Raw genomic sequence first — 27,037 nt, forward strand, 5'->3', positions numbered from 1 at the left:
GAAATGATTCCTTTGTCATCGTCTCCGATAGCATAGACGTTTTATCCCATCGTGCACCCCAATTGCTGACTACAATGACTTCGTCTCCTGAAAGATTTTCTTTTTAAATACAAAGCATCCCTTTCATTTGCATTTCTACTCTCTGGGGCTGAATAACAGGCTGCCGTAATGAAATTACCACTGAAATTCCCTCCGCAGTGAACGGCTGTGGAATGGCATCGAGGAGTTTGCTCCTTTAGCAGATGCCCGCACCGTGCCACTCCGTTCGCAGATGCATCTTGCTGGGTGTCGTGTGGTGGTTAGCACCCGGGCCCTCGGGGGGAACAGCCTGAGTTCACTCATTCCACCTCTGTTGATGAAGTAACCTTCCCTCCGTTTGCTGGGAGCCGTCTGGGTTTTCCAGAGCCTCCTCAGCTCAGTGTCCCCTTTATTTTCAAAAGCGTCCTGGTTCTGCCCTGGCCGGGTGGCTCAGTGGTTAGTGCGTTGGCCCGCGTACCAAAGGGTCTTGGGTTTGATTCCCAGGCAAGGGCATGCACCTCGGTTTCAGGTTTCATCCCTGGCCCTGGTCACGGCGCCTGCGGGAGGCAACCAATTGATATGTCTCTCTCACACTGATGTTTCTCTCTCTCTTCTCTCTCTCCCCCTCCTCCCTCCCTTTCACTCTTTATAAAAATCAATGGGAAAAATATCCTTGGATGAGGATTAGGGGGAAAAGTGTCCTGTTTCTAACACTCGAGTAGATGGTCGTGCTCATCGTGGGCTCACTCTGCGCCAGGCGCTGCCCTCGGCTGGAGGGAAGGGCAGGCGGAACGGCGGACACAGCCCCACCCTCCCCTGAGAGACCCACCTCATGGCGCAGGGACCCCTCAAGTCACTGCACGCCAGAGTGCCTCGGCTTCCTCGTGCTCAGGGCGCAGCTGTTGCGTCTGCCTGGCGAGGTGGAGGTGAGAGTGAGGCGGCCCGTTGCCTGAGAAGTGCCCGGCCGAGTGCCCGGCAGAGAGCGAGCTGGACGCGCGGCGGTGCCAGTGCTGCTGGCATTGCTCCTGAGTGGTCAGCGCACGCGGGGGAAGAGGCTCGCTGAGAGCTGTTGGCCAGCGAGCGCCCACAGGACAGAATCCGAAGGCACTTTTTATTCATTTTTATTCATTTATTTTTTAACAAGTAATTGACATGTTTTCTACTAAACACGCCCAGGCTCTGATGTAGGTTCTGGTGAACGAGAGGCATCTCCCCCCGCCCCCCCGCCGCCTCCCTCCCCCTACTCCCGCCTTGTCCCCGTCCCTGTGCCCAGAAGTGCTGTGGCCGCCAAGGCCAGCAGTGCAGAGGCAGGTCTGTGGTTTGGTGAGAGGGTTAAGGCAGCTCCTTGTGATGGGTGACACATCTTGAAATTCAGCTAGTGCCGCCCTGACCTCCGGGACCTCCGGACATGACCTGTGGAGAGAGGACCTTCACAGAGGTGATCAGGAGAAAGTGAGGCCATCAGGGTGGCCCCGATCAAGGGCCCTGGTGTCCCCATAAAAAGGGACTGGACCCAGACACGCACACAGGGAGAAGTCACGTGAGGATGAGGGCGGAGATTGGGGTGATGCATCTACCAATCAGGAAACAGCAGAGATGCCAGCAGGTGGGGCAGAGACCTGGGCAGGTCCCCCTCACAGCCTCCTGTTCTGCTACCTCCGCGACCTCAGACCTGTGACAGGATGCACCTCTGTGCTCTGAGCACTTTGCTGTGGCGGCCCCAGGACACTGGCACAGCTTCCCAGAGGCCCGGGCGTGGTGGGGTGCACCCTGGGCACTTGGCGAGCTGCCGTGGGCCGGCCCCTCTCTTGTCCTTAGATACGGACGCTCTGAGCTGGATTCCAGCCCAGTCGTGTCACAGGACGCCAGGGCAGCATGACAGTGTGACAAAGAGAGGATGAGGCTCCAAAGCCTGTTCAGAGGGAGAAGGGACAAATGGTTGCTTTCCTGAAGCCCGTGGTCCCCGATGGGACCCTCGGGGGAGGAAGGAGCTCGGATGCCGAGTTCTGGGCGCAGCTGCGGTCGGACACTCCGGTTTCTGTTTGCTGCCGGCCCCGCGATGAGCTGGCTACTCGCACGCAGGCTCCCTACAGTCGTGCGGAAGTGGTGACACCTCTGGTGACCAGATACACCCACCCGGGCCATTTGGAAGGGACACGCCTACAGTCCCTCGTGAGCTGGGCCTTCATAAGTCCATCACTCGTGTTCTTAATGACTTTTTTAATGAAATGTATGAAACACAGGCAAGTATGGGGTTGCTACGACGCACAGCGGCCTCTCCTCCCCGGCGGGAGGAGGAGCACCGTAGGTAGAGTAGAAGCCCCTTGCCTACCCCCCCACTGGCCCTTCCGTGGGTTGTTTATGTTTTGCCTAATGTGTAGCCCAAAGCAATAAGCCCTATTTTTAAACTCTACCCACATGAAAGGAGACCATCTTGCTTTTTCACTCCCCGTTATGTTTGATGTTGATTGATCTGTGTTAGCGGCTCGGCCGTGTTCCCTGTGATTGCCACGATTCACTGACTCACTCCCTTACTGACGGCAGATGGGCGCACTCCAGTTTGGGTTTTCTTGTGCACACACCTGGGCGTGTCTGGGGGCACTGGCCATGGAACACACACTGAGAAATGGTGGCGTTGCTGGGCCACAGGGTGTGTGTGCGGCCTTGGAATTGGTGAGGTGTTGATTGACAGGTTGGTCCCCAGAAGGGTAACATTTGCATATCCACCGGCGATTTTTGGCAGTTCCTGCTTGCCCACCTGTGGTCAACACTTGGTACTATCAGACTTAAAATTTTTGCCATATGAGTTTTTAGAATTGCATTTCCTGGTCCTAGTGAGGTTGAACCTCTTTTGTAATATTTATTATTTGTTGAGGTTTCCAGAATGGGAAAGGGTATTGGCCACACATATCTTTGGCTCATTCCCTCCCCTCCCCCACAATGGATTGAATGAATGTATATCACCAGTAATAGAAGGCATCCTTCTCTTATTCCTAACTTCAGTGGAAATGCTTCTAAAGTTTTAAGATTAAGAATGATGTTTGTTGTAGGTTTTTGATTATTAACTACTAGAGGCTCTGTGCACAAATTCATGCACGGGTGGGAGTTCCTCGGGGTGGCCAGTGATCGGGGCCGATGGGGGCCCGACTGGCCAGGGGGAGGGGCCGTGGGAGGTTGGCCAGCTGCAGAGGTTGGCTGTGGGAGCACACTGACCACCAGGGGGCAGCTCTTGCATTGAGCGTCTGCCCCCTGGTGGTCAGTGCGCGTCATAGTGACCGGTCAACTGGTCGTTCAGTCGTTCGGTCAGTCACTTAGGCTTTTATATATATGGACTAGAGGCCCGGTGCACGAAATTCGTACACGCAGGGGGGGTCCCCTCAGCCCAGTCTGCACCCTCTCCAATCCGGGACATCCCTCTCACAATCCAGGACCGCTGGCTCCTAACCGCTCACCTGCCTGCCTGCCTGATTGACCCTAACTGCCCCCCCTGCCAGTCTGGTTGCCCCACACAGCCTGCTGCTCAGTTGTTTGGTTGTTTCTCATTAACCCCCTGCCAGCCTTATAGCCCCACTCAGCCTGTTTGATCATCCATTCAGTTGCTTCAGATGTGACGGCCCCTGGCGCACGTGCGCTCTCTCCCTCTCTCTCTCTCTCTCTCTCTCTCTCTCTCTCTCTCTATATATGTATATGTATATGTGTATATATATATATATATATATATTACTGGGTTAAGGAAGTTTACTATATTCTCAGTTTGCTAGGAGTTTTATGAAGCATTACGAATGGGTCCTAATTTTAACTTTTTCATTGAAATATCGCAGATGTGAAAGTGCCCAAGGCCTAAGTGTAAAGGTGGGTACGTTTTTTCAGAAAGTGGGCGTGCCCATGTGGTCAGCAGCCAATCAAAGACCAGAACGTTAGCAGTAACCCTACACCCCTTCATGCTCCTGCCCTGTCTCTCCTCAGAGGAATCCTTGTCATGAATTCTAACACCATAGATTGGTGTGGCCTGTCTCAAACCTTCCATAAATAGAATCAAGGAATATTTGTTATTTTGCCTCCACCTTCCCTTTCTCAACGTTGTTTGTAGTTTCATCCATGTTGTTTTCTGTAGCTTTATTTTATTTTTATTTTTGCTACGTTCTATGGTGTGCACATGGTACGTTATGTTTCTCTCTTCTGTTCCGGATGCCCATTGTTCACAGAATAGCATTGATTTTGGGGGTATATGTCCTAGGGGAACATTTTGAAGTCATAGGCTACCCCTCTGCTCGATTTCCCAATTGCCCCAATTGACATTCCTGCCCACATTAAGGTGGGTCTCCTTGCTTCGTGTCCTCCCTGACAATTGTCATTGTCATTCTTATTTTAGCTGTTCTGGGAGGTGTGTCATGCCCCTTAATTGCTGTCTTAATTTACATTTCCCATCACCAATACTGTTGAATACCTTTTCATGTGATTATTTTCATTCAGATGTCCTTTTATGCAGTGCCTTTCAATTCTCTGCCGATTCCTCTATTGCTTTTGTCTTTCTATTGACTGTTCTCTGCCTACTGAGAATATATGCTTGACCATGGAGGTCTTGGCTTTGTGATAGAAAGATCTTCTGATCTGTAGTGTGCATTTTTACTCTCTTAATGGTGAATCCTGATGAACAGATATTCTTAAATTTAATTTATTAGTCTTTTATGGTTGGTGCTTAAGGGTTTTTGCCTACTCTGAGATCGTGGAGATATCCCATTGGCAAAGGATACGGCCCATTTCCCCCCAATAGATTGAATCGTTGAATAGCATCAGTAATAGATGGGGTCCTTCTCTTCCTCCTGGCTTCAGTGGAAATGTTTCTGAGGGTTTAACATTAAGCATGATGCATGTTTAAAGTTTTCGGTTGTTAACTAGGACCACGTTAAGGAAGTTTTCTGTATTCCCAGTTCCCTCTAGAAAACCTGGGGTTTAACCACGCATGCTCAGATCTGCAACCTTCGTGGGATGGAGTTTTGCATACGGTATAAGAGAGAGTGAAGTTAGCAGTAGTTACTTAATATTATTGGGTCCGTATTTAAATTTCCTCCATTGCCCCAAAATGCCTTTTATTGACTGTTTATGAAAACAGGACCCAAAGGAAGCTCCATCCATTCTGTGCCTTCATTTCCTTCACCTCTTCAACCTGTAGTGGTTTCTCTCTCCATTGCTTTTTCATGCTATTTACTGGAGAAGGAGGCAGGTTTTTCTGGAAAATGTTTCATGTACCGGATTTTATTATTGCTTCCTTATGGTGTCATTAAATGTACTCCTTGTGTGTCCTGTCGATCTTCAAATGTAAAGCGTGGGCTAGATTTCAGTGTAATACTTGGGGGCATGCCCTCTTTACTGCAGGAGCTGTGCAGCGTCGCCGATTTCGATGTTTCGCTGGTGATGCGAAGATTGATCGGTGGGATAGGAAGTGACAGACTGATCCCTTTCTTGTAAAATCCCTCACAGCCTCCTACCTAGTAGTTTACCATCCATCCATGGCCATTGCCGGAATCGGTCGTTAACTGAGGAATTGCCAGTGGTAAATTTTAACCGTCGATTATTCTGTGTTTAATAAGTGAATGAGCGCTACCTCATCCCCTTTGCTTTGTGGTTACCCTGGAATGACACTTACTAGAGAGTAGCAGGACAAATGCTTCATTCTTTCCTGTATTCATCCGGTTCCAGAAGAGCTGGTTCCTTAGCATTCCAGTGTGATATACTGGGTTTCGTTTCTTCTTGTCTCCTTTTTTTGAAGCTGATTTTTTTAAATATATATATTTTATTGATTGTTTGCAGAGAGGAAGGGAGCGGGATAGAGAGTTAGAAACATCGATGAGAGACAAACATTAATCCGCTGCCTCCTGCACACCCACCACTGGGGATGTGCCCACAACCAAGGTACATGCCCATGACCGGAATCGAACCTGGGACCCCTCAGTCCGCAGGCCGATGCTCTATCCACTGAGCCAAACCAGTCAGGGCTGAAGCTGATTTTGAACTTGGTTTTTGTAAATGCCACGCATTGTGATACGTTTCGGTCTTATATTTTAATCTAAGTTATTATTGAAGCATCACATATGAACAGGTTATTGCTCCAATCGTATGACCTGTCCCAGGTAGTTGTCATAGGTGTGCACACCTGTGTGAGCTCTGCTCCCATCAGCAAACACATCACGCAGCCCTGGAAGCCCCTGTGCTCCTTCCACGCACCTGCTCCCAGGGGCACCACTGCCCGGCCTGCCTCACCTGCGGCTGGTCTTTTCCTGGCCCGGCTCTCATACAGGCCACCCTGGGCTGTGTCTTTTGTGGGGACTTTTTCATTCGACATTGCTCTGCGGATCACCTGTGCTATCTCAGGTACTTGCGGATGCTTTCTTCCGGTTGGTGCTCTGGGCTCCAGGGCAGGCGTATACCGGGGCCTCTCCATGATGCTGTTGGTGGGAATCGGGTTGTTTCCAGGTTGAGGCCGGGGCAGCCCCGTGTGTGTCCTGCACGCGGTTCTCGCTGTCCCTGCACATTTCGGATGTGGACCCTGGAGTGAACGGCAAGGCCACACGGGCGTGCTCAGCCCTGATGGGCCCTGTCAGATGGTTTTGCAAAGTGATTTTTTAATTAATTGAAACTCCCACTAGCAGCATATGCGAATTCCAGTTGTTCCACATCTTTGCCCACAGTTAGTATTCGTTATAATTCCTTATTGTTTTAGCCATTCTGGTGGGTTATGTGGGGACATTCCATTGTGATGTCAATTTGTAGCTTTCTGATGTGTGATGAAATCAAGCACGTTTAAAAAAAAAAAAATATATATATATGGAATTGATTTCAGAGAGGAAGGAAGAGATAGAATATCAGTGATGAGAGAGAATCACTGATTGGCTACTTCCTGTATGCCCCCTACTGGGGATCGAGCCTGCAACCCAGGCATGTGCCCTTGACTGGAATTGAACCTGGGACCCTTCAGTCCACAGGCCAACGCTCTACCCACTGAGCCACACCGGCCGGGCCAACCAAGCACATTTTCATGTGCATAGTGACTAGTTGGTGCTCCTTTCATGAAGTCCTTTGCCAGTTATTTCTCAAGTTGGGGTGTCTCCCTTCTTACTGATTTCTAGATGTTTGATGTGTTTTGTTACTTGAATGTAGCCAACATAACGAGCTTGTGCTTTTTAATGGTGAGGCGTATTTTGTTTCTTGTCTTAAAATTCTTGGCGTCTAATGAGTTGCAAAGGTTTTTCTCGTGGGTAACCTTTAGAGATTTACATTCTTACCTTTCATTGTTGATGGTCCAACCCTCTGGATTTGATGGGCTAGATGGGGTGGGGGAGGGGGACATTATTTATTTCCAGTTGACTCACTGCTGTTTGTTGAAGACTGTGGTAGCCGTTTGCTATCGCTGCGTAACAAAAACCACGCAGAGCTCAGTCACTCAAAACAGCTTCCACTTATTTTGGTCACAATTGGACACATCGGCAAATGGGGTGGGGCTCGCTCAGGGCCACCAGCTCCTGAGGTGGCGGCACCCCCTTCCACAGGGCTTGGCATGTTGGGGGAGGGCGGCTGGGGCTGGTTCCCATGCAGGTGGGGATCTGAGAGAGACGAGGGAGCATGTCACAGTGTGAAAGCACTTTCAGCCTCTGCATATGTCACGTTTGCTGTCATCCCTGTGGCCAGAGCAAGGCCAGTGGTCAACCCCACGCTCCTTGTGGGCGGGGACTGCCCCGTGTCATGGATACAGGGAGGCGTGGCCAGTGTTGGGGTCCATTCTGCAACAATGGACTCATACCCATCCTTTGCAATAGCACTGACTGCGGGTCACCCCGTCTCAAAGGCACCGACCGCGTATCTGTGAGCCTGGCCCCTGTCCCTGTCCTCAGTCCCAGGGTGGACGATCTGCGGCCTGAATTCCCCGACTTTGTAGCTTCGGATCTGGCACCTGGACTCCTGGGACTTTGTTCTTCTTCTTCTTCAAGATCGAAGGGGGTCATTGGCTCCAGGAAGCCGGCTCATCGTTCTACCTCCCAGAATCCCAAGTACAAATCATAAGGAAAAACCGGCAGGGCGGCTAAAACAGTAATTAGGAGAGAATCGTTCTGTTTAAGTCGGAAACACTCATTAGTTTTGAAGGATGGAAACTGTAAAAGGCAATTTATATGCAAACGCTCCCAATGTTCTCGCCGCACAAGGCTGCGCCCTGTCATTAGTGGCAAAGACCTCTTTCCCTCCGTCCTTCCTAATGGCCACACTCTCCGGGCGCCCGTGTCACATTGTCACAGGTTGAAGCCACGGTGGTATCCAGAGCCTTGTCCGTGACAGAGCCACGGACGGACTGTGCGGGCCAGAGGCAGCCGCAGCCGTGCAGGTGCCTCCTTTTCCTAAGGGGCGGGGGGGGGGGGGGGGGGGAGCGGGGGGCGGCTGAGGCCAGGCAAGAAGACACGTGCCCAGGGCTAGGCCTTCATTCACGCATTTCCCTGTCAGGAATGAATTAAACATTCATGGAACAACTTCTTCACGGAGGCACAGGGGAAACAAAGACGGCAAGTGCCCTTGTTACAGGCGGGCACGGAGCCAACGAGCAGACATGAAAGTGAGAGGAGGTGCCACCAGCCGGGAAGGATGCGTACAGGGTCCTGCGACAGTGAGGAGTGTGCACGGGCCTCCGTGAGGGGTTGTCTCAGTTTGGGTCTCCCTAGCAGCAGACCCCGAGACCAGGCCCACGTGCAAGTCGTTTGGGTAGGAGGTGACCCCAGGCTCCCCGGCAGGGCGGGGCGGCGAGACAGGGAAGGGGAGGCCGGGGGGGGGGGGGGGGGGGGCGCAGGGGTGGGGAGCGGGTGTTAGCGAGCAAGTTACTGCATGGGCACCTGCGGACTTTGGGGAGCGTGTGGCAGGCGCCTCAGAGTCACTCACTCTGTGGTCGAGGGACTTGGGATAGTGGCCCTCCCATGCCCATCCGTCACGGTGAGGGCTGCCCGGGGAAGTTTCAGTTCCGGGCATGTCCCACCTGATGTGGGGGCAGAGCGGAGTCTGGGCAAAGGGACAGCCCCTGTGGAGAGATGCGGGCGCCTGCCCCGTGTGCCGCAGGTGGAAGAGCGAGGGAGGCGGGCGGGCACCCGGTCAGCGGGGAGGAGGTGTTAGTCAGGAGCACAGAGGCGCGGGGCCGCCAGGAGGGATGGGTGAGTGGATGGATGCTGGGTAGACTTACTGTGAGGAGCTGCTCGGGGGCTGGGAAGTCCCCAACATGCAGTCCCAGCACCAGTGGTGTCAGTGCTGTCTGCCAGCCAGAGGCTCAGACCCAAGAGGGGCTGGTGTCTCCGTTCCAGGCTGACTTCTCTCTCCCAGAGGAAGAGCCCGTTCTACTTCCAAAATACCTCATTGTTTCTACAACGTGGACAGATACAGGTGCACACACAGGTGTGATCACACAGGAGCACACACAAGTATGATCATACAGGTGCATGGGTGTGATCATACAGGTGCACACACAGGTGTGATCATGCAGGTGCACAGGTGTGATCATACAGGCGTACACACAGGTGTGATCATGCAGGTGCACCAGTGTCGTCATACAGGTGCACACACAGGTGTGATCATATATGTGCATAGGTGTGATCATACAGGTGCACACAGGTGTGATCATATATGTGCATAGGTGTGATCATACAGGAGCACACACAGGTATGATACAGATGCACACACAGGTGTGATCATGCAGGTGCACACACAGGTGTGATCATACAGGTGCATAAGTGTGATCATATAGGTACACACACAGGTGTGGTCATACAGGTGTATACACAGGTGTGATCATGCAGGTGCACAGGTGTGATCACACAGATGCTCCTTCATTCATCCCTGCGTCAGCCATCCTTTCCTGAACCTCTCCTCTGGGCCAGGTGCTTGTCTGGGGGTACCAGGTAGAATACTATCCCCAGTCATGAGATGAGGGCCCACCGCAGTTTGACCTCATCTTAATGGCAAAAAGTTATGAATAAAAACTTTACAAATAAACATATATGACTGGTTATGAAGCACATGAAGAAAAATGTTCATCCCCACCCTGGTGGGTTTGACTCACTGGATAGAGCATTGGCCTGTGGACTGAAGAGTCCACGCCTTCTCAGACACGTGCAGCTGAGGAATGTTAGGGTCACACACGCTCCCGCTCAGACACGTGTTCGACGCCCTCCTTCCCACGGATGCCACCTTTCCCAGCATCCACATCGGCTGCCGTGCTGGGGTCATCGCCACAGTGTCCCCTGTCTGCACTGGGCCTGTGATTTCCCGAGTGCCAGAGGGTCGCTGTTTCTGCGGATGAGTGGGCAGAGTGAGAAAAGGCCCTTTGGGTTTTTATGAAACACAAGCATCACCCTGAAAACAGAGCAGTTTGTGACGAGGCTGAAAGGAGGGGTTGTGGCCCCGCTCGGCACCCACCGGCTGCCTGCTCTGTGCTGGGGACACACAGGAGGTCCGTGCGGAGCGGGGGTCCCGCCGTGGCCCGGGCCAGCCCGAGCGGACCCTGCCCGGCGCCGGAGGGCACCTCCAGCTGAACTTTGGCCGTGGATGTGGGCGTGGGGACCCCTGAACTGTGGGGGAGGCTGTGTGCAAGGCCGGGCCAGGCCCGTGAGCAGGATGCCGGGGAGCAGCTGTTACCAGAGAAAAACATGTCTCGTCTCCCCCCGTTGCAGGTGGGAGTGGGGTTCTCGGGGTGCTGCTGGAATGAGCATTTGCGGAGCCCCCACGGGAGGGTGAGACAGGGTAGAAAGCTTTATTTGCATGGAATCGCACCCTGGCTTTCCCAGCCCCATCTCCCCAGTCGGTCAGAGAAGAAGTGTAGGGGTTGCAGTGGAGCTGGAAGCCAGGCCAGTGTCCAGCGTTTCCGTGGAGCCGGGTCCAGTCCGGCATCAGCTCGTTCCAGCCCAGTGTCCATCGTGTGTGGGGTCGGCGTGGCCGTGGCCACGTAGGACAATGCCAGGGAGCCCAGCGAGAGCCAGGAGCCACCTGAGCCACGGGAAGCCAAGAGCGTAGGAGAGTGAGCGTCTTTGTTCAGGGCAGTGGTCGGCAAACTGCGGCTTGCGAGCCACATGCGGCTCTTTGGCCCCTTGAGTGTGGCTCTCCCACAAAATACCGACTTCTGCACATGGGCCACGAAGTTTCAATTGCACTGTACGTGCGCTCCCGCACGTGGTATTTGGTGGAAGAGCCACACTCAAGGGGCCACGCCCATTCTGGCCCATCATCTCTGTCCCCAGGAGTGATTGATAGGCAGTGTCTTCCCTGTGTGGTGCCCTCCCCCAGGGTGTGGCAGGGAGCATGCCTGTGACGCCTGGCCTTCCCCTTGTTCCTGTCCTGCTATGAATAACTAGTGAATGACGGCAGTATCACCACTGCTAGCCTTCAGTTGGGGTCAATACATACACTCGGCTCCCGTGTGCAGGCTCTCCCCGGGGAGTGGCCACCTCACCCCTGCGTGCCTGGGAGTCTTTGGCCTTCGCGTAAGTGTCTCACCTGGCGAGGGAGGAAGTCCCCTCCCTAGATGGGTCCCGGGGACGAGACGGATTATCTATCTGTTTATTGTATTTTTCCGTGACAGCTGACGTTCTGTACTCTGTCAGTTTTGGGTGCCTGTCATAGTGATTATACAGGAGCAGTGGACCCACCTGCGGAAGGATTGGTTGTGGGGTCGGGAGAGAGGGGTCACGGGGGAGCTCTGGGCTTGGAGCCTGTGAGGTCAGATGAACGTTGAACCATGCCTCCTGGGCCCTGCTCTGGGCCTGTGGAGGGTGGGGTGGCTGGAAGCCACCAGGAGGTGCTGTGAGGTGGGCAGGGATCCGTGGGCACAGCCTGGGGACCAGAGAAGCCTCCGAGAGCCATGGCCGTCGGTGGGGGTGGGAGCCGCTGTGCCTGTGAGAAGAGGAAGGTTTAGGGTGCGGGCTGGATGGGCTCCGGTGGGTGGGGGTTGGGAGGAGGAGGCTGTGGGTGCAAAAGGAGTGGGAAGTGAGAGGGTGCCCTGCCATGGACGCCGGGCAGGTCCTTCAGAAAGGAGCGCGAGGCCAAGGGGAAGGAAGACAGGTGTCTGTGGGGTTTAGGGGCGTGGCCACGTGTGGCTGCGCTGTAGGGACACGGCTAGGAGCCAGACTGAGCAAGGCGCTGGATGGAGCGAGAAGGGGGCCCCCTCAGGAAACGTGCGTGTAGGGGGCACCAGACAGGGTCATGCCAGGAGGAGAGTGTGGGCACAACGTCCTCACCTTCCAGTGGCCCCACGGCCAGGCCTGAGGCTGGCATCACGTAGGAGGGGGCCAGGACGTGGTCATGGCAGTTGGGGGTTCAGAGCTTCTAGGCAGGAGGCAGGACTAGCGAGGCTGATGCTGAGTGCCAGGTGGACGAGGTGGGTAAAGGCCCCCTGGCAAAGGGCATAGCAGCACATAGAACAGTGATTCCCAAAGTGGGCGCTACCGCCCCCCGGTGGGCGCTGCAGCGATCCAGGGAGGTGGTGATGGCCACAGGTGCATTTGGGGGCGATGAATAACTGCTATTAAAATTTAAAAAAAATTAATTTCCGGGGGCTGAGTAATATTTTTTCTGGAAAGGGGGCGGTAGGCCAAATAAGTTTGGGAACCACTGACATAGAAGAACTCGGTAATGCGAGTGTCAAGTTCTCTGCCATCCCTTCCCCTCCACACCCACTGGAGAGGCGCTCGCGGCCGAATGGATGCGTCGGGGGCAGGACGGGATATGCCGAGAAGTATCCATTCTGGTGGGTGCTGCCGTGGCGAAGGTCATGCAGTGGGAACGAGAAGCCGTTGGAGCACATGGTCAGGTATGTAGGTAAGAACGTTCGAGAATGAATCCGAGGTTTGGCCAGTCTGACTTGTTCTTTTTCTCTCCCCCTTTTTCTTTTGCAGTCAACTTTGACCATTTTCAGATCCTGCGGGCCATTGGCAAAGGGAGTTTTGGAAAGGTAAGAAGGATGGTTCTTACAGAATTTCATCTGCAAAGTGCCCAAGTCCCTCCCATCCATTGGGCTCGTGCGTGTACGCCTGGCTTTCTGTGGGTCGCTGGGCCCTGCTGGATGGAAAGATTTGGGCTTGCCTCGTTCGAAATGTGAAAGGAAGTCGGAATGGTTTCCTTTGGACCCGCTGTAATTTCATCCTGAAAATTAACTTCCCCGCGGCGCCCGGGTTAGGTGAATCACAGTGGTAATTATTTCAAGATCCCTGATGCTGCTGCTCTCTCTGGGTCTAAATAAGGAGAGTGGAAAAATCCCACAGCCGTACGAGATGGCCCACATCGGCTCCTTCCTGCCCACAGGCGTTTTATTTTATTTTATTTTTTTTGTTAATCCTCACCCGAGGATACTTTTCCATTGATTTTTGGGGAGCATGGAAGAGAGAGGGAAACACAGAGAGAAACATTGATGTGAGAGAAACACATCGATTGGTTGCCTCCTGCACACGCCCAGACCAGGGCCCAGGCCTGGGAGGAGCCTGCAACCGAGGTACGTGCTGTTGACAGGAATCGAACCCAGGACCCTTTAGTCCGCAGGCCGTCGCTCTATCCATTGAGCTGAACTGGCAACACACACATGTTATTAAAAAAATTATTTGGAAAGAATACTTCGCGTGGGCTCTCCCCTCCCGATGAAATTGCCAGCGTGCCGTGTGCTGTGCTGACTGGGTGCGGGGTGGACAGCAGACGTCTGAGACTGTTCGTCTCGCTGGACTAAGGTCACAGAGACGAGCAGAAGTAGCGTGCCTCCTGCCTTCTTGGAGTTTTTGTCCGGGCGCCACCCTTACGCCCCTTCGGTAGTGACTTCCCATGTCTCCCTCCCTCGCTCAGGCCCTGGCAAATGCAGTTCCCCTCTTTGGTTCTCTGAGCCTGACTGTTTTGCACACCTCACTGACCTGTAATCCTGCAGTGTTTGTCTTTCTGTGACCGGCTCATCTCACTTAGGGTGACGTCCTCAAGATGCATCCGTGTTGTAGCATCCTGCAGACTTGCTTGCTTTCTTTAAAAAAAAAAAAAAGATTTGCCCTAGCCGGCTTGGCTCAGTGGCTAGAGCGTCGGCCTGCGGACCGAAGGGTCCCACGTTCGATTCTGGCCAAGGGCACATGCCTGGGTTGCTGGCTCGATCCCCAGTAGGGGGCATGCAGGAGGCAGCCAATCAATGATTCTCTCTCATCATTGATGTTTCTATCTCTCTCTCCTTCTCCCTTCCTCTCTGAAATCAATAAAGAAATATATTTTTAAAAAATTTTTTATTGATTTTAGAGAGAAGAAGGGAGAGAGGGATAGAAACATTAGTGATAAGAGAGAATCATTGATCGGCTGCCTCCTGTGCGCCCCACACTAAGGATTGAGCCGCAACCCGGGCATGTGCCTTGACCAGGAATTGAATCGAATCGTGACCTCCTAGTTCATAGGTTGATGCTCAACCACGGAGCCACGCCGGCCGGGCTTTCTTTCTTTCTTAAGGCTTTTGTTGTGCATGTCGACCACGTTTATTCATTTATCTGAAGCTGATTGTCCATCTGAATCTCCACCTCCTCTCACCCTGGGGGTTGGCTCTGGGTTAGAGGGGAGTTCAAGGGCGATCTGTGTCCACAGGAGCATCGCATCCTTACACCGTGCCCTCCGGCAAACAAGGGCTTCCCCGGGGCGGTTGCCACTGCTGGGAAGTCGGTCGGTCGGCAAGGGCTTCGGAGCGTGCAGGGCACGGAAAGGGGCGTGTCCGTGTTTTCCGCATCGGCCGTTGTGGTCAGTAAATAAATGAAATCACACAGTGGCGCTCCCAGCACGGAACCAAACCCCGGCCCAGGCGGCACGGAGTCCCTCTCTGCTTAGGCACCTGCCCTCTGAGGCGGCAGCGAGGGGGGAAGGGCAGACGTGAACTACGTGTGCTTTTTGGAAGGAGGTAGGAGTAGTAGCCCGTATGGTTCTTGCACGGAGGGGCCTCGGTTTGGACAGAAGCCTGGCATTGGGACAGGCCGGGCCGTGGTGTCCCTTTAAGTTCCCAGAGCATCTCGCCGTGTGCGCCATGTCCCTGTGGATAAACCGTGGGGCAAGGCTTGGCAGGGCTCGTGGTCTGCGTGGCACTTGTTCTCCTGGAAAACCACACAGCCCTGAGTTTCACAGGAGCCTTGACGTAGGCTTCGCTCTGATTCCGTGTCTTGTCCTGTGATTGGTGGTTTGTGGAGAACTGATATAAAGCTAGCCAGCGGTTAGGGTCGCCGAAGGAGGAACGCACGAGGCCCAAGTGGTAAGGGATGATGAATTTATTAGGTCATCTGGATACCCGGATGGGCTGAGCCCCCAAATGGCACCAGCCCCCACAGACGGGGAGTGAGTGGCTTTTAAAGGACTCGAGGCGGCTTTTTCTGGGCGGAGAATTCTCTGCAGTTCCAGATTCCGGGAAACTCCGGAGGGGAGAGAGAATGGTCTAAGCCAGTGGAGTGTGGTCTAAGCCAGTGGAGTTCCCATTATGAAGTGGCCTGGAGGTCGGATCCCAGAGGAGGGGGTTTCGATTCAATTATTTGATCAGACCCAACACCGGCTTAGGTTGGTTTCTTCATCCCTTCCCTCGTTCATCCATCTATTCCCTTTCCCATCCCTCCATCCATCCACCCCCCCACCCACCACACAGAGGACCATGTTGCCCTGCGTCCTGTTCCAGGCTCTGAGATTGTAACGGTGAACCAGACGTGGTACCTGCTCTGTGCCTCTCTCAGACGCAGGCAGGAGGCGGACAGACACACAGGTACCGTCCAGTCTGGGAAGACGAGGGAGGAGAGCCCGGGAGGTGTGGGTGCGCAGGGGTGAGTTTGGAGGACGCCAAAGGCAGACTTCACAGAGCGCCCTTTCTGTGGAGGGCGTGTTGCCTCGGTGGTGACTGAATATTTTCTAACACTTCGGTGTGATAATTTGCCAACATCCAGCAAAGTTGAAGGGGTTTTATAGCCAACACCCATATCCACCCTCTACATCCTGCAGTGAACATTGACCCAGACGTATTCTATGAAATACCAGTTCTATTCATCCATCCATCTGACCTTTTATGCATTTTACAGTAAATTGCAAATATCTGCACACTTAGCCCAATTATTTCAGCAGAGATTTGTCTGTAGTTTTTCTTTTGCTGTCAACGCACACGCAGTGAAATGCACAAATCTTAGGTTTGCATTTGTTGAGTTTTGAGAACTGCAGACACCTGTGTAACATGAGTATATTCTAGGATATAGAATATTACCTTCATCCCCCGTTGGCCCATTCCAGCCAGAGCTCACCTGTCCCCCCCACCCTTCCCCCCTCGATCAATTAGATGCGCCTGTTCTAGAACGTGATGAAAATAGGACCCTGCAGTCCGTGCTCCTCATGTAAGGAAGGCTTCAGGATGACTTGCATGTTGCATAATGTTTGTGCAGCGTGATGCTTTTTGAGATTCGTCCATCTTGCTGTGTATCAGCATTTTTTCTTTTTGCTGACGAATAGTCATCCATTCTCTGAACACATCACGGTCTGTTAATCCATTTTCATCATGATGGACTCCAGGGCTGTGTCTAGGTTTGCCTGTCTGGGGAACGTTGCTCGGAAAACCTGCAGGCTTTTTGTGAACATGATTCCGTTTCTCTGGGGATGCTATCTGGGACTGGAATTGCTGGCGATAGAGTAGGCGTTTGTTTAGTTTTTTGCAAAACTGCCAAAAGGCTTTTCAACGTGGTGGTGCTGTTTTCTGCTCCTACCAAGGGCTCCATTTGCTGCACATCCGTGCCAACACATGGTGCTACCAGTCTTTTTCACGTTCGGTATTCTGAGTGTTTAGTTGTATTTCCATATGGTTTCCACTAGCATTTCCCTGATGAGTAATGGGGATGGAATTTTTAAAAATATATATTTTTATTGATTTCAGAGAGAAAGGGAGAGGGAGAGAGAGAGAGAAACATCAACGAGGAGAGAGAATCACTGATCGGCTGCCTCCTGCATGCCACCCACTGGGGATCGAGCCCACAACCCACACATGTGCCCTTGACCGGAATTGAACCTGGGACCCTTCAGTCCACAGGTTCCTCTATTCACTGAGTTAAACCCACCAGGGTGGGGATGAACATTTTTTTTTCATGTGCTTCATAACCAGTCATATATATTTATTTGTGAAGTTTTTATTCATAACTTTTTGCCATTAAAAATTGGGTGATTTATAATTATTTTTATTTTAACAATATATTTTTATTGATTTCAGAGAGGAAGGGAGAGGGAGAGAGATAGAAACATCAATGATGAGAGAGAATCATGGATTGGCTGCCTCCTGCACGCCCCACACTGGGGCTTGAGTCCTCAACTTGTGCATGTGCCCTGACCGGGAATCGAACCCTGACCTCCTGGTTCATAGGTCGATGCTCAACCACTGAGCCATGCTGGCCGGGCTGACTTATAGTTATTGAGCGTGGGCTACATGTCTGGGTACCCGTCCTTTGTCAGATATGAGACGATTCTCTACGAAGCGGTGGTTCTCCTGTTCATTTTTCTTAGTGTATATTCCATGCACAGATGTTTTCCATTTGGATGAGGTTAGTTTATCAGGTTTCTGCTTCCAGGCTATGGCTTTGTGTGTCTCGTAGAAGAAAACTTGGCTCAAGAAAACATACTCAAGTCACCACGCTCTTTTCCTGTGTTCGCTTCGTGAAAGTTTTATGGATGAGCTGGTAGGTTTAGCTCTATCGCTCACTTTGCATTACATTTCTGTATGATGTGAGGTAAGGGTTGAGGTTCATGTGTTTGGTATCTGGATACCCATTTCTTGAGAAAAAGCCCTTTGCTTCGTGGGTCGCTCCGGTGTCCATATAAAAGGTCAGATGCCTTGTACAGTGGGCGATCTTCTGGATCCTGTTCTGTTCACCTTACCTCCTATCTGGGCACCAGACTGTCTGAATGGTTGTGGGTTCATAACAAGTCTTTTTTTTTTTTTAATTGATTTTTTACAGAGAGGAAGGGAGAGAGACAGAGAGCCAGAAACATCGATGAGAGAGAAACATCGATCAGCTGCCTCCTGCACATCTCCTACTGGGGATGTGCCCGCAACCCAGGTACATGTCCTTGATCGGAATCGAACCTGGGACCTTTCAGTCCGCAGGCCGACGCTCTATTCACTGAGCCAAACCGGTTTCGGCCATAACAAGTCTTGAAATCAGGTTGCGTGGCACTGGCCAGTGGGCCCTGGAAAGGTTCGAGGGGGGCCCACCTGGAGGGCCATGTCGAGGAACAGCCTGGTTCTCTTGGCTCTGCCTCGCCAGCCTTCACAGCACACGTGGCTGAGCAGTGTCTGCCTCCGCCATCAGACTGCCAGACTCCCGAGAGATCGGGGCTGGTCCTTATCGTCCGCCCGTCCCATCGGCACCTGGCTCCGTGCTCAGCGCGTGGTAAAGGCTCGGTAAACGCTGCCTAGTGCATGAGGAGGGAGAGAGAAAGAGGAGACGGCCCTGTCTGCGCAGCAGCCGCTGATGGCATCAAGCACAGAGTAGACGGCATGCTCGCTGCTTCAGATAAACGCGTCTCTTCTGCCAGCCCGGGAGGCCCTGCGTCTGGCTGATGTCTGCTTCTCAGACACCCCCCCTGGCCCTCGTCTTCCTGCTCGGTCCTCTCCAGCCCTTCTTCCTGTCTCTCCAGCATGCCGGACCGATTGCTGACTCAGGGCCTTTGCAGGTGCTGCGCCCCCTCCAGCCCTCCCAGTCCACCCCTGGCACTCTCTCCTGACCCCTGGTGCTGGGCCAGCGGAGAGAGTCCGGGGCGAAGTGCGCTCTGAGTGAACTTGGAGGAACCGGGCCTCACGCCCTGCCAGGGAGGGAGGAGGAGACCTTGGGGAGAGCGTTCTGAGAAGTTTGCTTCAAAGCCGCCCTTTTTGGATTGGCAGCGGACCCTCCGCTTCAAGAGCCGGAGGGTGGGAGCCCAACTGACGGTGAGTTAATTAAAAGTCATGGACTCGCCGGAGGCAGTGTGCACACGCAGCAGCAGAAAGTGGTGCCGAGTAGTAGGATAAGAGTCCTTCACGCCCCTCAAAGGACGGCCCGCGCAGCTGGGCAGGGGTTGCACGCACGGTACTGCCGGGCCACGCGGCCTGTCTAGGCGTGGTGATCATTTCTGAACTCGAGCATATTATGTCGTCTCGTTCCACATTCCAGACGTCCACATCTGCATGTCAATTTATGGGGTGAAAGAAATAGTTGATTAATAGCAGACTAACCAATTTAGGGCCCAGACTGCAACAAACCCACTGCAGAATTAAGCAGGGATTCGATTTTACATATGCGTTTATCAGTTTGAATGTTCAGAAACATTTTTTAATGTATATTTTTATTGATTTCAGAGAAGAAGGGAGAGGGAGAGAGAGATAGAAACACCAGTGATGAGAGAGAATCACTGATTGGCCGCCTCCTGCATGCCCCGACTGGGGATCGAGCCTGCAATCCGGGCAGGTGCCCTGACCAGGAATGGAACCGTGACCTCCCGGTTCATAGGTCGATGCTCAATCAATGAGCCATGCCGGCCGGGCAGGAATGTTCAGAAACATTTACTTGGGTATTTCCCCCCCTTAAAAATAGTCTTTTGGAATCGTTTTGATCTTTTAAGTTGCTGGCCTTCGTGGTAATGGTAGCACTCAGAAAATGCCCAGCAGGATTTTGAGGTGGACGGTACTCGTTTATGGCCGCTGCTCAGCACTGTTCTAGGCGGTTGTGTGTGACCAACAGCTGGACAAGTCTCATGATGCTACAGAGCTGTCAGTCCTGTAGGGGGACAGGCGGACATGCAGACAGTGTTTCAGCAACAATCGTTGCTCTGTGGGAGAGTATACTACAGTGCATTGGCCAGGGAGGGCAGGGCTGCTTTCTTTGATCATGTGAAGATCTGGGGGGAAGAACACCATAGACCAGTGGTCGGCAAACTGCAGCTCGTGAGCCACATGCAGCTCTTTGGCCCCTTGAGTGTGGCTCTTCCACAAAATACCGACTTCTGCGCATGGGCCACGAAGTTTCAATCGCACTGTATGTGCGTGCCCGCACGTGGTATTTTGTGGAAGAGCCACACTCATGGGGCCAAAGAGCCGCACGTGGCTCTCGAGCCGCAGTTTGCCAACCACTGCCATAGACGAACGCAACAGCAGACGCAAAGGCCCTGCGGCAGGGGCAGTGGAAGCGTGTGCGGTCCCTTCTGCTAAGCAGGGACTCAGAGTACACGGTTGCTCTTCGGGAAAGTGACGAGCTAATCAGCCAATGGCATGCCGGTCAGAGAGCCTCAGCTCGAGCCTGACACCGCTGAGTTGGAATGCTGGCTCAAACTGGGGTCTCTGGCAAGTGGCCTTGCTTCTCGGAGCCTGAAAAGCGAGCTGTTACTTTACGCAGGAACCACTTTTAGAATTCTGAAACACGATGCTTACACTGGAAGCCTTGACTGTTCGCGCAGACGTCTTTCCCAAAGGGTGGGGTCCATTTCCTTGTAATGAGATATTTGCTCGTTTGCTACTAATGAGGTTGTGTTGGCCTGAGGCGTCCTTTGGAGGAATTTGCTGGCTCCGGGTTCGCTTTATTAAGAGCTAAATATCACCGGGAGTGCAGGCTCACTCCTGAATGGCTTTCGGCCATAGCCTTGGCCAGAGCGGCCGACCCCTCACTGACCGATTTGACAGCCTTCATGGCTTAAGTGCGTTTCCCGTCATCTTCCCATAATGAGTCCCATCCCCTCCGCTGGGTGAGCCTTCTCAGGCCTTCCCACTGCAGGGAGCGTTCCAACCTCGCTTCACCCCAGTGACACATTCCATCCCTGAGGGCGTCAAGAGCACCAGGCTGGCTCTGGCCCCTGGCCCCTGGCCCCAGACTTCCTTGGTGTTTCCCGACACCGTGCGTTCCTCTATGACTCCAGAGGGGATCAGTGTGTGTGTGAGCAGTGGCCTTCATCCTATCTAATAAAAGACAAAAAGGGTAATTGACCATACCTTCACTACGCTTCCCATTGGCTAATCAGGGTGATATGCAAATTAACCACCAACAAAGATGGTGGCCGGCAGCCATGCAGCTGAAGTGAGCAGGAGGCTTGCTTGCTCCAGTGATGGAGGAAGCCAAGGTTCCCTGCCTGCCGAGGCCCGGCTCTGAGCTCCGAAAGCAACAAAGTTTCAATTATAGAAGCTAAACAAACCCCAGATACCTGCTTTCAGCAGGCCGTGGCCTCAGAGCTGGAGCGAGCAAGAGCCAGCTCTCAGCTCCACAAAGTTTCAATTATAGAAGGTAAATAAATCCCAGGATAAAGAAAAAAAGGAGAGGCTGGGAGCTTCAGTCGACGGCCAGCCTGAAAACGGCCCTCAGCCCCTCACCCAGACTGGCCAGGCACCCCAGTGGGGACCCCCACCCTGAAGGGGGTGTGACCAGCTGCAAACAGCCATCAGCCCCTCACCCAGGCTGGCCAGGCACCCAAGCGGGACCCCCACCCTGATCCGGGACACCATTCAGGGCAAACCAGCCAGCCCCCACCCGTGCACCAGGCCTCTATCCTATATAGTAAAAGAGTAATATGCAAACTGACCCTAACAGCAGAAAGACTGGGAATGACTGGTCACTATGACACACACTGACCACCAGGGGGCAGACGCTCAATGCAGGAGCTGCCCTCTGGTGGTCAGTGCGCTCCCACATGGGGGAGCTCTGCTCAGCCACAAGCCAGGCTGATGGCTGCCAGTACAGCGGTGGTGGTGGTGGGAGCCTCTCCGGCCTCCTCAGCAGTGCTAAGGATGTCCAACTGCAGCTTAGGTCTGCTCCCCACTGGTAAGTGGACATCCCCCGAGGGCTGCCGGGCTGCCAGAGGGATGTCTGATTGCCAGCTTAGGCCCAATCCCCTGGGGAGCAGGCTTAAGCCGGCAGGTGGTCATCCCCCGAGGGGTCCCAGACTGTGAGAGGGCACAGGTCGGGCTGAGGGACCCCTTCCCCCCCGAGTGCACAAATTTTTGTGCACCGGGCCTCTAGTTTATTTATAAAACACACAGTCACCGCTCTTCCATCTGCCATCAGAAAGAACTCCCTTCCACCACCAAGCTCAGATGTTCCGTGCTGTTTGTTTAGTCTTTATTTTATTTACTCGTTCACAATTGTATCCCTAGGGTCCCCTTTTAAAACCCTTCAGCAGCTCCCCAGAGCCGTCAGGACAAACACCAACTGCATGAGTTTGCTATCACTGCCATGACGAACCCCTCAGACTGGGCGTAACCGGCAGGAGTTCTCCATTGTCTCGGTTCCAGAGGCCGAGGTCGGCCATCACACGTCCTCAGAACCTCTCTCCTCGGGGTGCGGACAGCCGTCTTCTCCCTGCGTCTTCACATCATCTTTTCTCTACGTGTGTCCACCTCCAAATTTCCCCTTTTTTATACGGACTCCAGTCCTATTGGATCAGGACACACCTTCATGACCCTGTTTTAACTTAATTATCTATTTGAAGACCCTCTCTTCAAATGCAGTCACGTTCTAAGGTAACCACACATGAGGGCTTTAGCTTATGGGTTGTGGGAAATGCAGTTCAGTCATTTAAATGTCATTTAAGGCCGTCTGTCACCTGCCCTCACTCACCTTGTCTCCTCTCCGAGATGTTACGGTGCCGCCTCGGGTGAACACCAGGGAGCCTGGCCCAGCGCCGGCTGGAACTCAGAGAGACGAAGGGTCAGTGTGGCTCCGAGAGGAGCTGGACACACCCTGAGGGAACCTCCCCGGGGCGCTGTCCCTTTTTATAAGCTGACAGGACAGTTTAGAATCAAGTACCCAGCAGCTTGAGCATTTCAGGGGACTGTGGTGCCCAGTACTTGTGTATCAGATGGGCACGTGGCCAGCCGTGGGAAACAGAAAACCTGCCTTATCGTGGCTTAAACGAAGAGGGGTTTGTTTATTTTTCTCACATAACAGGAAGTCGGAAGGTAGGTGGCTCCCCGGCAACAGGTTCAGCACCTCGGAGATGCCCTGGCCTCGTGGGCATAGGGGCTGCTGCAGCTCCAGACATTACGTCTGTGTTCAGGCAGGAAAGAGAAGAAAGTAGTGGAGGGGAGAGAAGTGGCTATTGGCTTCTTTCTATCCAGAAAGCCTCTAGCAGACTCATCTCTTCCATTGGCAGAGCTGTGGTTACTTCTGGTTGCCTGTATTAATGGCGCACTTTGCCTCCGTGAAGAAAATTGTTGTCCTGTTAGAGGGGGGAGGGGAGGATGCGCTGGGCGGTTAGCAGTCTTTGTCTGCAGACAGCCTTCCTGTCGGCTAAGGACATTTGAACAATGGACCCCTTAGTAATGGTATTTAATCCTGATTCCCCCCCTCCCCAAATCTGTGGTTTTCTCAGAATCTTGGTCCTGCAAACATTAGTGCCCTTGAATGTCACACTCACGCTTTTATTCACTGAACAGCATTTGCTAGGCACATGCCAGCAGTGGTGGGGGGCAGGGCCGGAAGGTCAGCTGAGTCAGGAGAGGTCTGGGTCCCAGCTCCACTCCGGCCTCTGGTTCTGGGGTCCTCAGAGCTGGCTTGCCTGAGCTGAAAGTAGGGGTTAGAATCCTGGCCGTCAAGGTCACCGAAGGTGCAGCCGGCCAAAGACTGTCCTGAGGATTCCAGCCCAGTGATTCCCGGCTGGTCTGCACCGCGGACACCACAGGAAGCTTTGGAAAAGGACAGGGCTGCGGGCCCTGCGCAGCCGGGGGTGTGGCGACACCGTCCGCGCTCTGAGCGTGAAGTACGCCCAGAGGCCAGAGGCCGCGGGTGTAGATTCTTGTCCCCCTTATTCTCCGCTGACGTGGGACCCGCTCCCCGGGTTCCTGTGTGAGGTGTGCTTGCCACCTGCCAGTCTCAGGTCCCATGGCCGAAACCCACACCGGCCAGCATTAATTGTTTGTCCCAGTGAATGGTAATAATGACATCGGTCCCTGATTGAATTAGACTAATGAGGAGTGTTAATTGGGTGTTTGCCTTGCAGCAGCCTGAGTGGCTGTGGCCAGATTGCTCTTTCTCCGCCTCATTAGCTGCGAGCTCTTGGGGGCTGCCCCGCTACAGAGCGGAGGTGCCACGTGGGACCAGCTCTTCCACCGTAACGTGTGCCCCTGGGGCCGGGGCAGGGTCCCTCTGCAGCACCCGCCCCAGCTCCTGAGGCTGAAAGGCTGCAGGTTCCACAGGTTCCCGCCGTCACGTGGTTCCCGGGGACTGAGAGCCCCCCCCCCCCCCCCCCCACTGAGTACAAACAGGAAGGACGCCCACCTGCGGAGGCCACACTGGGCCGGCCGACCTAGGATTCCCCTTGGTTTCCAGCTCAGGCCTGAGGGCTGGGCCAGAGGGGCTTTCAGGTCAGGAGGAGGTGACGCCTGCAGGAAGGGTGTTTAAGCAGAGGGAACAGAATATGCTGAGGGTCCCATTCCCAGGCTGCAGGGTCAGATCTGGGCACATCCTTTTTACTTTTAAAATCCTCACCAGGGGATTGTTTTTCCCCCCATTGCTTTTTAGAGAGAATGGAAAGGAGGGGTGAGAGAGAGAGAGAGAGAGAGAGAGATCGCTTGCCTCCTGCACGAGCTCTGACAGGGGCGGGGACCCAGCCTGCACCCGAGGTACGTGCCCTTGACTGGAACTGAACCCAGGACCCTTCAGTTCACGGCATGACGCTCTATCTACTGAGCCAAACCAGCCAGGGCAACCAACTGCCCGTTTCATCTCGTCCTGAAGTCAGACTTTCAAGCCTATTCCAATTCATTAGCTCGACTCTGAACTTGGAATTCTAATTTAATTTTGAAGTGTCTCATCTAATCCCATGCCTGTCTCTGAGCTGCTGTGCGTGTCACCCTCTTCCTGCCCATCCCTGGGCGGTGAGAGCCACCGTCATCGCTGATGAGGGTCAGGGGCCAGGACCTGGCCTCGTCACAGCCCAGCTGCCTAGGGCTGGACCGCAGGCTCCCAGCCCAGCAGCGCCCGGTCTACTGCCCATCTCTTCCACGGAGACGAATGAGGATGAGGGAGGGAGACGTGCCAATGAGCGGAACCACCAGCCCACCGCGCGTCTGCCTGCAGTCGTGGGTCTCGGTGCCCAGGGCTCCAGAAGGCTCTGCTGGGACCCCCCACAAAGCCAGGCACCCCTCTGCTTTTGTGCAGCACACCTTGGCCTCCTGGCGTTTTCCAGGTTCAAGGTCACTGAAAAAGGAAGCTGCACGGGCCGTTGTGCCATGAGTTTTACTGCCTGGAAACACGCCGCCTGGAGGTTTCGTGAACTGTGCTCACTAAGGCATTAAGATTCACGTGACATTACTGTCCCCCTAATACTGCAGGGCAGTGGCTTCCTGGGTCCCACTAGTCCAGTGGTTCTCAACCTTGGCTGCACATTAGAATCACCTGGGAATCTTTTTAAAATCCTGATTTCTGGGCCTCATCCTCTGGAAATTCTGTTTCTTTATTACTAATGTTGTGGCCTCACCCCATAACAAAGAAACAGAATTTCCGGAGGATGAGGCCCAGAAATCAGGATTTTAAAAAGATTCCCAGGTGATTCTAATGTGCAGCCAAGGTTGAGAACCAGTGCACTAATCTCTTTTAGTGCCACCCAGCGGCCAGGGTGGGTTTTGCCAACTCAGTGCAGAGGGAGGCTGACAGGAGGCTCAGAGGCAGAGCCGGAGCTGGAGTAGAATTCAGGCCTCCCCCTTGTCCCATATTGGCCCCAACAGACCCACAACCCCGTAGAGCCGAAAGGGGTCCAATATCCCAACGAACAGCAACCCAGCGCTCAGAGCAAACCCAGCTCCTTGGCCCCGCCTCCAGGCCCGTGATTTTACCAGGCGTTCTGTCCCGGGCCCTGATCTCAAGGAGGAAGCAGCCCTGGTGGAAGAGGGTTAGGGTTAGGAGCCTGTGGGTTGAGTCCTGAGACTTGAGAAAGCTCTAACCCCCCTCCCCCTCATTCACCGCCCCCTCCCCCCGCCTCTTCCTTTGTCTGCCAAGTGAGGCCGTGTCCCCAGAGTGCAGAGCTCCTGGAATCGTGGAAAGGGGCTCACTTGGAAAGAGGGGCTTTCGGATGCAGTTAGTTAAGGTGGGGCCACCCTGGTTTAGGGGGGCCGAAGTCCATCCAGTATGGCTGGTGCCCGGATGAGAAGGTGGCATCTGGACACAGACACACGGGGGAGAGGCCAGTTGCGGGTGGCCGCAGAGAGTGATGGGCCGCAGCTGTGAGCCCAGGACCCCCAAGGACACAGGGCACCCCCAGGAGGTGGGAGGGGCGCCAGGACCCTCCCTGAGCCTTCGGAGGGTGCAGCCCTGCGACCCCTGGATGTGGGGCTTCTGGTTCCAGACCCCGAGACAGTGCGTTGTTTCCCACGCCAGTCGGTGGTACGCGCTGTGGCAGCCGCGGGCACGCACACGGGGCCTCGCGGTTGTCGGGAGGATGGGACGGTGCACACGCCGTGTTGGCCCGGCTGATGCTCCGCGCCCCTCACTCCCGGCCGCATGTCCTGGGCTCTGAGCCCTCCTGTGTTATATGCAGGGCGCCTCTTCTTTGCCATTTGCAGCTTGCCATCCTCTCATGCCCCCCCTACCCCCACCCCTGCATTAATTCCTTCAGCGAGGGTCCTCTGACCTGATGTCCATCCTCCCTGCCCGGCCCCCCCCTGGGCCCCCGCCCCCGCTGCCCCCAGTAAAGGAGTCTCTCCAAAGTCAGACCTAGGGTTGGCACGCGGCCCTGCTATTTAGCAGCTGGTTGAACTCTGGCAAGAGCATTGGTCCCTGGGGCTGCGCCTCCTCGAGCTCCAGGGAAGATACTGGCTTTATCCGTGAGGACCTTGGGGGGACTGAGTGGTGGGGGACAGTTTGTCAGCGTCTGGCCTGCAGGAGGGGCTCCGTCCAGGGGCGATGCTGGGACTGCTGCTGCTGGGACTGCTGCTGCCACATCTTTGCTCCCCAGTGGCGTGAGCCTGAGTTAGGGTGTTCCCAGGAGCAGGCTCGGGGCCAGGACTGAGCACAGGGCACCGGAGCGGAGGGAG

General features: G+C 54.1%; 1 protein-coding gene across 2 annotated transcripts in view; it reads left to right on the top strand.

The window, feature by feature from the left end:
* Positions 1–27,037, top strand: part of STK32B (serine/threonine kinase 32B) — a 117,294-nt gene that overhangs the window by 21,243 nt on the left and 69,014 nt on the right. Inside the window, exons 1-2 of one of the 2 annotated variants that reach the window (XM_070399559.1) lie at positions 12,942–12,988; positions 22,163–22,528. In XM_070399559.1, the coding sequence (XP_070255660.1) occupies positions 22,511–22,528 (18 nt within the window). In that variant the 5' untranslated portion in view covers positions 12,942–12,988; positions 22,163–22,510. Of the gene's footprint in view, positions 1–12,932; positions 12,989–22,162; positions 22,529–27,037 lie in introns of those variants that run through there. The other variant, XM_070399549.1, reaches the window with a different exon arrangement.

The sequence above is a fragment of the Myotis yumanensis genome, unplaced genomic scaffold (assembly GCF_028538775.1).
Source record: "Myotis yumanensis isolate MYYU_CA2020_CCGP unplaced genomic scaffold, mMyoYum1.0.hap1 SCAF_1, whole genome shotgun sequence".
Taxonomy (NCBI): Eukaryota; Metazoa; Chordata; class Mammalia; order Chiroptera; family Vespertilionidae; genus Myotis; species Myotis yumanensis.